The 12,807-nt window shown below is 41.7% G+C and overlaps 5 protein-coding genes across 6 annotated transcripts in view; all 5 read left to right on the top strand.

Annotated features, from left to right (window-relative positions):
* Window positions 1-12,807, top strand: part of LOC310948250 (protocadherin alpha-C2-like) — a gene marked incomplete at its 5' end in the record, with an annotated part of 169,067 nt that overhangs the window by 32,591 nt on the left and 123,669 nt on the right. The window lies entirely within an intron of this gene.
* Window positions 521-2,827, top strand: LOC310947902 (protocadherin alpha-8-like; the record flags this gene model as incomplete). The annotated part of the gene is made up of 1 exon (XM_083914874.1): window positions 521-2,827. The coding sequence occupies one exon, from the start codon at window positions 521-523 to the stop codon at window positions 2,825-2,827; it is 2,307 nt and encodes a 768-aa protein (XP_083771000.1).
* LOC310947901 (protocadherin alpha-8-like) lies at window positions 3,573-6,324 on the top strand (the record flags this gene model as incomplete). Its single annotated transcript, XM_083914873.1, has 2 exons — window positions 3,573-5,944; window positions 6,321-6,324. 2 exons carry the CDS (start codon window positions 3,573-3,575, stop codon window positions 6,322-6,324), a joined length of 2,376 nt encoding a protein of 791 aa, XP_083770999.1.
* Window positions 6,610-8,982, top strand: LOC310947900 (protocadherin alpha-3-like; the record flags this gene model as incomplete). The annotated part of the gene is made up of 1 exon (XM_083914872.1): window positions 6,610-8,982. The coding sequence occupies one exon, from the start codon at window positions 6,610-6,612 to the stop codon at window positions 8,980-8,982; it is 2,373 nt and encodes a 790-aa protein (XP_083770998.1).
* LOC310947899 (protocadherin alpha-8-like) lies at window positions 10,183-12,777 on the top strand (the record flags this gene model as incomplete). Its single annotated transcript, XM_083914871.1, has 2 exons — window positions 10,183-12,540; window positions 12,766-12,777. 2 exons carry the CDS (start codon window positions 10,183-10,185, stop codon window positions 12,775-12,777), a joined length of 2,370 nt encoding a protein of 789 aa, XP_083770997.1.

Here is a 12,807-nt window from a genome sequence, read left to right as displayed (position 1 = left end):
CCCGTTTTTTCTCTGTGTAGCAGAGAGAACCGATAGCAAGTACATAGCCCTAATTATATAAGAGCCCTGTCCATAACATTACCGGTTTGTGATCATGTGGGTTTTCCACAGCCTGATTTATCCGCGCTTCTGTTGCGATATTTCCAAGTGGAATTCATGACCAAATGTATATATCTTGATGTACCATTTTAATGACTTAAAACAATCTAAACTGTTGCCCTGTTGGTGTCACTGTTACATCAATAAGGCCAAACAGGACTCAGTCCCTCCCCTAAGAAAGCTTTTGTTTGGTATCTGGGAGCAGAGGATACAGCTGATTAAACGGTGCGATTTGGATGAGAGGGCGTTGTGTGCTTTCTAAACATGCAGCGCTAAACCGGTCGGATACACAACTTACACATTTTGATTCGCTGCAGAAACCGGCTCCTGTTTGCATATGATTTATTGGATAACGATGGGGAGTGAAAGACGATATCGCTCAAGTGACTACTGTTGGTTTGCTTTTCATGTTTTGTTACTGATGGTTTTCGGAAAGCAGACGTTAGCTGAACTGAGGTACTCTATTCCAGAGGAGATGAAAGAAGGTACGGTGGTTGGAAATGTTGCAAAGGATCTTGGTCTGGACAAAACCTCGTTGATTGAACGACGATTTCGAGTTGTGTCTGGATCCAAGGACGCCTTTTTCGAGGTAAACCCGGACAATGGCGCCTTACAGGTCCGTAAAAAGATCGACAGAGAGGAGCTGTGTCACGGTAGTGGTGTATGCCTAATGGAGCTAAAAATCCTGGTTGAAGATCCTTTGGAAATGCACCATGTTGTTGTAGAAATCACTGATGTGAATGATCACCCCCCTAGTTTTTCTGAAAAGGAACAGCTATTTGAAATAGCCGAACATGCATCTCTGGGGACGCGGTACGAACTACACGCGGCCCGTGATCCCGACGCTGGAATTAACTCTATTCGTACATATACATTGACTTCAAATGATCACTTTGAAATAGAAATGAGTCCTAGCGATGAGGACAAAACGCCATTTCTGGTGCTGAAAAAGTCCTTAGACAGAGAACAAAGGAATAAGCATTTGCTATTTGTTACAGCAGTAGATGGAGGGAAACCTCAGAGATCAGGGACACTAAATATTTCTGTTGTTGTTCTTGATATAAATGATAATCGTCCAATATTTAGTCAGGATACCTACCAAATAGAAATCTATGAAAACGTGCCAGTTGGCACGACTGTTACAAGGGTGAATGCAACAGACCCAGATGAAGGGACAAACGGAGAAATAGAGTACAGCCTTAGTAAAACATTAGCACGTCACGTTTACGAAATATTTGAATTGGATTGTTTAAGTGGGGAAATTAAACTGAAAGGAACATTGGATTTTGAGGAAATGGAGACTTATAAACTAGACATTCAGGCATCTGACAAAGGAAGTCCTCCATTAACAAGCAGGTGTAGAGTCATTGTAAAGATAAAAGATGTCAATGATAATCCACCAGACATAGAAGTGACATCACTGTCAAATACAGTGTCTGAAGACTCAAAGCCTGGCACAGTTATTTCACTTATTAGTGTGACGGATAAAGACTCAGGTGTCAATGGGAAAATTATCGCACGCATAACCGAGGAAGTGCCTTTTGAACTGAAGCCTTCTTATAAGGAGAACATATATTCAGTTGTTACCAAAATATTTTTGGACCGAGAGAAGGAGTCACATTATGAAATAACATTAAAAGCCACTGATTGTGGTGAACCTCCCTTATCTACTGTTAAAACTCTCAGAATTCAGATATCAGATGTAAACGACAACAGACCACATTTCAAACAGAATCCATTACAGTTTTACCTGTCAGAAAATAACGTTGCTGGAGCGTCGATATTCTCTGTAAAGGCAACGGACAATGATGTGAATGAAAATGCAGCTATTTCATATCATATTGCTAGAGAAAAGGATTTAATATCTTTCCTTAATGTAAATTCTGATAATGGACAAATCACCGCGCTAAAATGTTTTGACTTTGAAACACTGAAAACCTTCCAGTTCCAAGTTGTTGCCACAGATTCTGGAACTCCGTCACTAAGCAACAACGTCACAGTGAACGTGTTCATTCTGGATCAGAACGACAACGCTCCAGTCATCCTGTATCCAGTCAGCTCTAACGGTTCTGCTGAAGGTGTGGAGGAGGTTCCCCGCAATGTGAACGCAGGACACTTGGTGACTAAAGTCAGAGCCTATGACGCTGATATAGGATATAACGGCTGGTTACTGTTTTCACTGCAGGAAGTTACTGACCACAGTCTCTTTGGTTTGGACCGCTATACAGGACAGATCAGAACACTTCGCTCATTCACAGAGACAGACGAGGCTGAGCATAAACTGCTCATACTGGTGAAAGACAACGGGAACGTGTCACTGTCAGCAACAGCTACTGTCATTGTCAAAGTTGTGGAGCCCAAAGAGGCTTTTGCTGCTTCTGATGTCAAAAGTGCAACTAAAGTCGACGAGGAGGACAATGTGACTTTTTATCTGATGATAACTTTGGGATCAGTTTCTGTACTTTTTCTCATCAGCATCATCGTGCTGATTGCAATGCAGTGCTCCAAATCCACAGACTATACTTCTAAATATCTACAAGAGCCTAATTATGATGGGACACTGTGTCACAGCATCCAGTACAGATCTGGAGACAAACGGTACATGTTAGTTGGACCCAGAATGAGTATAGGATCTACTATAGTCCCGGGCAGCCATGCGAACACACTCGTGCTCCCTGACAGAAGGAGACCATCTGGAGAGGTAAGATCAATGACTTGGTTGTTTTGATTTCCCCCTGTAGGTCACATGGTAGTCCCCGACATATCTAGTTTTGAAAAAGGATCCTATAGTGGTGACTTACTCTCTATAAAAAGCAGTGAAGCTATACCTTCGTCACACTCAACTTTTAAAAGTGTTATAAAATGTGTGATAAATTTCACTTCGTACTACAACATACACGAACCAAAGTCCCGGTCACATTTAGGCAATTTTAATTAATGTATTTTAATGGTGTTCTTTTACAACCTGTTGGCATGGTGATGAGTGTTACAGTGACATCCTCAGATGGATTTAGTGTTGCAGTAAGCCTGATATGCAAATAGGAAGACCAAATGTTGCAACGTGTTGTGCTAAAAAAATCCCTCTCTGTCAAACATTCAGAGCTGGTCTCTGTCTCAAGGTGGGGATATGATGCGGATATAATTCGCCAGATAATTTGAATTGCTTTTGAAGTTTTAACTGACCTCGACTGTAATATGTGTAAACAACGAGTTCAACGCTTGGTGTCAGTGTAGTTCAGTGATTATGTGCATCTGGCAGCACTTTTTACGTCACGAGCGTTATTTGGACCGAGCCCTTTCATTTTACTCAAACAGTATACTAGAGAAGATCGCGAGTGGCAGCAGCGACTGTGTTTTATTTTCAGCAGTCTTTGTAAAAACAGAAATTGGAAATAATCTAGAAACATGGCGGAATAGGTTTCATTAGTGTCACAACGTGGTTAATGGACTGTTTTTTTTATCGCCTTCCAGTCATGGAACAAAGAGGACGCAAAGCATGGAGGGAGCGACAGTTTTGGTTTGCCGTCATGGTTGTTTTGGATATTTTATGGAGCGGAGCTTCTGCACAGATCCGATATTCAATATCTGAGGAGGTTAAAGATGAAACAGTCGTCGGGAATATAGCTAAGGATTTGGGACTAGATAAAGCTGCACTCAAAGACAGAGGATATCGCATTGTAACAGGCTCAACTGAGCCCCTGTTTCAAGTGAATCAAAATGACGGTGTATTGTATGTGAAAAGAAGAATAGACAGGGAGGAGGTGTGCGACCGGAGCAGTCAGTGTTTGATCAATCTGAAAACCGTGCTAGAAAACCCGCTGGAGATCCACTACGTGGCAGTGGAAATACTTGATATAAATGATCACTCGCCTGTTTTTCCAGAGAAAGAGAAAAGGCTGGACATTTCCGAGTCGGCCTTACCGGGAGCGAGATTTCAACTACAGGCTGCGCGCGACCCTGACGTAGGCCAGTTCTCCATTCAGCAATATAGACTCAGCCATAACGAATATTTTAGATTAGAAGTGAAGGACAGAGGTGAGGACCGTAAAGTACCATTTTTGGTTTTGCAGAAGCAGTTAGACAGAGAAACAGCCGGGAAACTTAAGCTGCGTCTAACAGCAGTCGATGGAGGGAAACCGGCGAAGTCTGGCGCTATAGACATTATTGTAGATGTACTTGATGTTAATGATAACTCCCCGGTGTTTAACAAAGAGTTTTATTCGGCCACACTTAAAGAAAACGTTCCAGTTGGAACTGTAGTGATTCAGGTCAATGCAACAGATTTGGACCATGGTGCAAATAGCGAAATAATATATTCATTTGGTAACGAAGTTGATCCCAAATTAATGGATCTCTTTAGTATAGACGCCAACACTGGTGAAATCAAAGTAACCGGTCAGATAGACTTCGAGAAAAGTAAACATTATGAAATTGACATTCAGGCATCTGATAAGGGACAAGTTCCTCTAACAACTGACAAAAGTGTTATGATAACTGTTATTGATGTCAATGATAATGCCCCAGAGATAGAAGTGACATCGTTTTCCAGCTCAATCAAGGAGGATTCAAAGATAGGAACTACAGTGGCCCTGATCAGTGTCAGTGATGTAGACTCTGGAATCAATGGCAAAGTAATTTGCACAATCAAAGAAGAAGTGCCTTTTACTCTATCTCCGTCAATACAAGAAAATATGTACGCTGTTGTAACCAGGTCGAAGTTGGACAGGGAAATGGTTTCCGAATTTGTTGTCACAATTATTGCGAAAGATACAGGTGATCCCTGCTTTTCATCTGAAAAGACCATAAGCGTCGTAGTATCAGATGTAAATGACAACAGTCCAGAGTTTAAATCAAGCCCCTATGTATTTTATATCACCGAGAATAACAGCCCCGGAGCCTCAGTATTTTCAGTTAAAGCCTCTGATCGTGATGAAAGTGATAACGCTCTCATTTCATATCATATCATCAGAGAGGCAGGAGGAGATAATACATTAACGTCATTTCTCAACATAAACTCTGAAACTGGAGATATTTTGGCGCTAAAAAGTTTTGACTTTGAAACACTGAAAACTTTCCAGTTCCAAGTTGTCGCCACAGATTCTGGAACTCCGTCACTAAGCAACAACGTCACAGTGAACGTGTTCATTCTGGATCAGAACGACAACGCTCCAGTCATCCTGTATCCAGTCAGCTCTAACGGTTCTGCTGAAGGTGTGGAGGAGGTTCCCCGCAATGTGAACGCAGGACACTTGGTGACTAAAGTCAGAGCCTATGACGCTGATATAGGATATAACGGCTGGTTACTGTTTTCACTGCAGGAAGTTACTGACCACAGTCTCTTTGGTTTGGACCGCTATACAGGACAGATCAGAACACTTCGCTCATTCACAGAGACAGACGAGGCTGAGCATAAACTGCTCATACTGGTGAAAGACAACGGGAACGTGTCACTGTCAGCAACAGCTACTGTCATTGTCAAAGTTGTGGAGCCCAAAGAGGCTTTTGCTGCTTCTGATGTCAAAAGTGCAACTAAAGTTGACGAGGAGGACAATGTGACTTTTTATCTGATGATAACTTTGGGATCAGTTTCTGTACTTTTTCTCATCAGTATCATCGTGCTGATTGCAATGCAGTGCTCCAAATCCACAGACTATACTTCAAAATACCTACAAGAGCCTAATTATGATGGGACACTGTGTCACAGCATCCAGTACAGATCTGGAGACAAACGCTACATGTTAGTTGGACCCAGAATGAGTATAGGATCTACTATAGTCCCGGGCAGCCATGCGAACACACTAGTGCTCCCTGACAGGAGGAGACCATCTGGAGAGGTAAGATCAATGTTTGACTCTCTCTCCTGTAATATTATTTTCACGCTGATTATGGAAGAATACACCATAAAAATATATATTTTATGGGGCTTTCTGTTAAGGTGTGTTTTGATTCAATATATTAATTGATTAGACATGTTTTAAATCTGTAAATAGAAACAGTGGCGAAATTAAGGGCTACCGATCTGCAGGCGGTTGCTTTCACTGTCCTTGGTGCTGATTTTCCCCCTCATCATTCTACGATCATTTCTACTGGCGTCACAAGCTCACGTGCTTTTCGGGAACTCCCCATGAATTCAGAACACTTTTATAATGGATTTGTACTCATCGGAAGCAGATATTAGAGCAGCTGGGTGCATACGTTGACATTGACACCCCTCGTGCAAGTTGACACGTTTGCAGTTTCTTTGCAATGAAAAGAGAGATCGCATGGTGTCAGTGCAAGAATACATAAGTGCTTCACAAGAGCTCATACCAGCCGTATTTTCGAAACGCCCATTCATGGAAATACTAGTTCAATAGAGGCGTCGTTTGTAAGCTGACGGTCTGTAAAATTGTCTACATTTCGAATATATCGAGAGGAGAAAAACGTTTGTACACGTTTTTGTGCATGATGTTGTTTTTCTGATGCAGTGATTCTACTCGTGCAGGATTATTACAGTTTTCGTTGGTGACCATGGAACAAAGAAAATGCGAGCCACGAAATGTGACACGACGGTGGGTCTGTTTCGTGATTGCTGCGCTTTTGTGGAGAATGGCCTCGGCGCAGATACGATATTCCATCTCTGAGGAAGTCAAGGAAGGAACTGCGGTTGGGAAAGTTGCAAGAGATCTGGGATTAGATAAAAGCACATTGAAAGACAGGAAGTATCGGGTTGTTTCCAGTGTAACGGATCCTCTCTTCCTTGTAAATCAGAACGACGGCATCCTGTATGTGAGTAAAAAGATTGACAGAGAGGAAGTATGCGAGCGAAGCAATACATGTTTGCTTAATCTCAAAACCGTGCTCGAAAACCCACTGGAGGTCCATTATATTGGAGTTGAGGTGTTGGATGTAAATGACCATTCCCCCACCTTTTCGGAAACAGACAAAACGTTGGAAATTTCAGAATCTGTGTTAAGTGGAACACGCTTTCAGCTACAAGCCGCACGGGATCCAGACAGTGGTCAATTTTCCGTGCAGCAGTATAAACTCAGTCCAAATGATCACTTCCGTTTGGAAGTTAAAGATAAAGGAGAAGACGGTAAAATACCCATTTTAATTGTGCAAAAATATTTGGATAGAGAGGCAGCGAGAAGCCACTCATTAGTACTGACCGCACTGGATGGAGGGAAACCTCCTAAATCTGGCGAAATTAATATTCTAATAAATGTTTTGGATGTTAATGATAACCCGCCTGTTTTCTCTAAAGATGTGTATTCTGTTACACTCCCTGAAAATGTTCCAGTGGGTACAACAGTCATACAAGTGAATGCAACTGATTTAGACGAAGGACCAAACGGAGATGTCGTCTATTCATTTAGCAGCAGTATGAATCGGAAGTTATTCAAACTGTTTGAAATAATACCATCAACAGGTGAGATCATTGTGAAAGGTCCAATAGACTTCGAGCACAAGGAAAAATATGAAATCGAAATACAGGCATCAGATAAAGGTCTCGCTCCTCTGACAACTGAAAAAAGTGTCATTATCAAGATAGTTGACGTTAATGATAATGCACCTGAGATTGAAGTAACCTCATTTTCAAACTCAATCCCTGAAGATTCAAGACCTGGAACTACAGTTGCTCTCATCAGTGTCAATGACTTGGACTCTGGTCTCAATGGAAAAGTTAGTTGCTTTCTACGTGAGGATGTTCCTTTTTCATTATCGCCATCCTTACAAGACAAAATGTATTCATTAGTGACCAAAATGCCTCTGGACAAAGAGAGACAATCGCATTATGACCTGACAATAATTGCAAAAGATTCAGGGCAACCTCCACTTACATCTGAAAACACAATAAGCGTTGTGGTGTCAGATGTGAATGACAACAGTCCAGAGTTTTCACTGAGTCCATATACTTTCTATGTCACAGAGGGGAACGATCCAGGAGCCTCTGTGTTTTCAGTTAAAGCTTTTGATCGTGATGAGAACGACAATGCACTTATATCCTATCATCTTCTCAGAGATGGAAGAGAAGAAAATAAACTGGCTTCATTTCTCAACATAAACTCTGAAACTGGAGATATTTTGGCGCTAAAAAGTTTTGACTTTGAAACACTGAAAACTTTCCAGTTCCAAGTTGTTGCCACAGATTCTGGAACTCCGTCACTAAGCAACAACGTCACAGTGAACGTGTTCATTCTGGATCAGAACGACAACGCTCCAGTCATCCTGTATCCAGTCAGCTCTAACGGTTCTGCTGAAGGTGTGGAGGAGGTTCCCCGCAATGTGAACGCAGGACACTTGGTGACTAAAGTCAGAGCCTATGACGCTGATATAGGATATAACGGCTGGTTACTGTTTTCACTGCAGGAAGTTACTGACCACAGTCTCTTTGGTTTGGACCGCTATACAGGACAGATCAGAACACTTCGCTCATTCACAGAGACAGACGAGGCTGAGCATAAACTGCTCATACTGGTGAAAGACAACGGGAACGTGTCACTGTCAGCAACGGCTACTGTCATTGTCAAAGTTGTGGAGCCCAAAGAGGCTTTTGCTGCTTCTGATGTCAAAAGTGCAACTAAAGTCGACGAGGAGGACAATGTGACTTTTTATCTGATGATAACTTTGGGATCAGTTTCTGTACTTTTTCTCATCAGTATCATCGTGCTGATTGCAATGCAGTGCTCCAAATCCACAGACTATACTTCTAAATATCTACAAGAGCCTAATTATGATGGGACACTGTGTCACAGCATCCAGTACAGATCTGGAGACAAACGGTACATGTTAGTTGGACCCAGAATGAGTATAGGATCTACTATAGTCCCGGGGAGCCATGCGAACACACTCGTACTCCCTGACAGGAGGAGACCATCTGGAGAGGTAAGGCATATATGAATGCAAAGTTTTAGGTGACAATATGTATTATTGTGTGTAGACCTTTTCAGCGGAATGCCCTTGCTAGGCAACAGCCTGGGCCCTTGTTAACTTCCTGTTAGTTTATGCCATCCACATGAACTGCAACAGGACATAAACTAGGACACATTTAGAATTCATGTTTACATCTTTGAAAAGGCATTGAATATGTTGGCTTACATGTTAAGCAGTTTGAAAACGATTTCATTAAAGTCCATTTTAAGTGCAATGAGTTGTTAATTAATGGCATGCTTTACTATTTCCGTGACTCTTACTGCCCAGATTTATGGACTTTATCAGAACCATTCAGATGTTATGCACGGCTGACTGAACTTTCTCTTGGGCAATAATATGACTAATGCTTGTGGCTGTTTTATTTTGCTGTATGTTATTGTTGTTTAAGTTGATTTTGTATCTTGTCTAATTGTAACCATTTACATCCTTCTAAATATTTTACACTAGCTGGATGCTTTTAAATGGCGGACGAGCAAATGAAAGCTTATTTAATGATCGACTGGTGATTGTGTTTCATCAATGTTACTTGACCTAGCCATGGACAATACATAGTGAGAAAGTGAGTTATACCAGCCCGTGGAGTTGCAATTACAGCATGGTAGTGTAACAAACCTATTCAAGTCAACTCAGCGCTAATAAAGAACCTGAGAAGATATGATAATGTCTAAATCAGAGTGTTTTGCTGAACTGATACCTTCCCGGCCCGTGGAACTGCAAAACATCGCGATAGCTGTCCCTGGTGCTGAACGTAGAAGGCGGTTTTCAGTCACTTGTTTACAAACCCAGCAACCTCCTGATCGCTTTCCACACACTCGGGTTCTTTGTTATGACGTGACTATTTCCACAAACCTTTGCACTTGGGTGCAGTTTATCCTTTGAATCACTGCACTGTGAAATAACGTCGCATGGTGTCAGTGTAATGTAAAAAGTCAGCGTTACACAAGCTTGTCGTCATTGCTGTTTGGTTCCACCTCCTGACGACATTCTGACTTCAATACCGGGAGGATCATTTCGGAGCTTATTTTGTGCAATTGTTCGGACGGCCCCAGTTTCTAGATATATATATAGGCAGTTAATTCATATGCACATATAGGAAAAGGCTGGATTCCGTCGTTAAAAGAAAGCCAGTGTCCTTGTGATGGATTAGTGATGTTTTCGGTTTTAACCATGGAACAAAGAAGATATGAACGTCGAAGGGCGCGTGGATGTTTGCTCGGTTGCGTGGTTGCTGTGCTTTTGTGGAGCGTGGCTTCGGCACAATCAAGATACTCGGTTTCCGAAGAAGTTAACGAAGGAACTGTGGTTGGAAATATAGCAAAAGATCTGGGATTGGATAAAAGCACACTGAAAGGAAGGAAGTATCGGATTGTTTCTAGTGCTGCGGATCCCCTTTTCCATGTCAATCAGAATGATGGTGTACTTTATGTGAGCCGGAAGATTGACAGAGAAGAGGTGTGCGCTCAGAGCAGTACGTGTTTGATTAATCTGAAAACTGTGCTAGAAAACCCGCTGGAGGTGCATTATGTTGAAGTGGAGGTGGTGGATATAAATGATCATTCTCCGACTTTCCCAGAGAAACAGACAAAATTGGAAATTTCCGAATCTGTATTACCTGGAGTGCGTATTCAGCTGAAAGCCTCGCGTGATCCAGACAGCGGTCAATTTTCCGTGCAGCAGTATAAACTTAGCGACAACGATCACTTCCGTTTGGAAATTAAGGATAAAGGAGAAGATGGGAAAATACCAATATTGGTTGTTCAAAAACCTTTAGACAGAGAAACTGCAGGAAGCCACTCGTTAGTACTGACCGCACTGGATGGAGGGAAACCTCCAAAGTCTGGCGAAATGAATATTCTAGTCAATGTTTTAGATATCAATGATAACGCACCTGTTTTCTCTAAAGGTGTTTATTCTGTAATGATTGATGAAAACGTACAAGTGGGTACAACAGTCACACAAGTTAATGCAACTGATTTAGATGAAGGGCCAAACGGAGAATTGGTTTACTCTTTTACTAACAGTATCAATCAGAGGCTATTGGATCTATTTGATATAAATAAATTAACAGGTGAGATTATTGTTAAAGGTTTAATAAACTATGAGGAGAAAGACAAATATGAAATTGAAATTCAAGCGTCAGATAAAGGTATTGCTCCTCTGGCTACAGAGAAAAGCGTCATTATCAAGATAGTTGACGTTAATGATAATGCACCTGAGATTGAAGTTACCTCATTTTCAAGCTCAATCCCTGAAGATTCAAGACCTGGAACTACAGTTGCTCTCATCAGTGTGAATGACTTGGACTCTGGTCTCAATGGAAAAGTGATTTGCTCCATAAGTGAGGACGTCCCGTTCACTTTATCCCCATCATTAAAAGACAGAATGTATTCTTTAGTGACCAAATCACCTCTAGACAGAGAGAAACGGTCACTATATGACCTGACAATAACTGCAAAAGACGCTGGTCAACCTTCATTATCATCTGAAAAGACAATAAGCGTTGTGGTGTCAGATGTGAATGACAACAGTCCAGAGTTTTCACTGAGTCCATATACTTTCTATGTCACAGAGGGGAACGATCCAGGAGCCTCTGTGTTTTCTGTTAAAGCTTTTGATCGTGATGAGAACGACAATGCACTTATATCCTATCATCTTCTCAGAGATGGAAGAGAAGAAAATAAACTGGCTTCATTTCTCAACATAAACTCTGAAACTGGAGATATTTTGGCGCTAAAAAGTTTTGACTTTGAAACACTGAAAACTTTCCAGTTCCAAGTTGTTGCCACAGATTCTGGAACTCCGTCACTAAGCAACAACGTCACAGTGAACGTGTTCATTCTGGATCAGAACGACAACGCTCCAGTCATCCTGTATCCAGTCAGCTCTAACGGTTCTGCTGAAGGTGTGGAGGAGGTTCCCCGCAATGTGAACGCAGGACACTTGGTGACTAAAGTCAGAGCCTATGACGCTGATATAGGATATAACGGCTGGTTACTGTTTTCACTGCAGGAAGTTACTGACCACAGTCTCTTTGGTTTGGACCGCTATACAGGACAGATCAGAACACTTCGCTCATTCACAGAGACAGACGAGGCTGAGCATAAACTGCTCATACTGGTGAAAGACAACGGGAACGTGTCACTGTCAGCAACAGCTACTGTCATTGTTAAAGTTGTGGAGCCCAAAGAGGCTTTTGCTGCTTCTGATGTCAAAAGTGCAACTAAAGTTGACGAGGAGGACAATGTGACTTTTTATCTGATGATAACTTTGGGATCAGTTTCTGTACTTTTTCTCATCAGCATCATCGTGCTGATTGCAATGCAGTGCTCCCAATCCACAGACTATACTTCTAAATATCTACAAGAGCCTAATTATGATGGGACACTGTGTCACAGCATCCAGTACAGATCTGGAGACAAACGGTACATGTTAGTTGGACCCAGGATGAGTATAGGATCTACTATAGTCCCGGGCAGCCATGCGAACACACTAGTGCTCCCTGACAGGAGGAGAACATCTGGAGAGGTAAGACCAAAGGCATTTGAAGTATTTTTTGTTTGTGTGGTTATATTCTTTATTTAAGTCGGAATTTTGCCTGCTGTGGTATTAGGGAAACATTTCATTCACACATAAGTGAATTAATATGGCATTACCAGAAAAAAAGCAATTTTATGATAGAAGTCGTTTAGGGTGGTCACAAATTTGAAAAGCCAAATGAGTATAATGACTTTTCTTCTCTATAACTTTTAGATTTTTCCATGAATGAATGGACCTTCTTTTTGTGCTGCTTTG

This window comes from Echiichthys vipera, assembly GCF_963691815.1.
Source record: "Echiichthys vipera genome assembly, chromosome: 6".
NCBI classification, from domain to species: domain Eukaryota; kingdom Metazoa; phylum Chordata; class Actinopteri; order Perciformes; family Trachinidae; genus Echiichthys; species Echiichthys vipera.
Note: the sequence above shows the minus strand (reverse complement) of the source record. Positions and strands in the feature narration are given on the sequence as shown.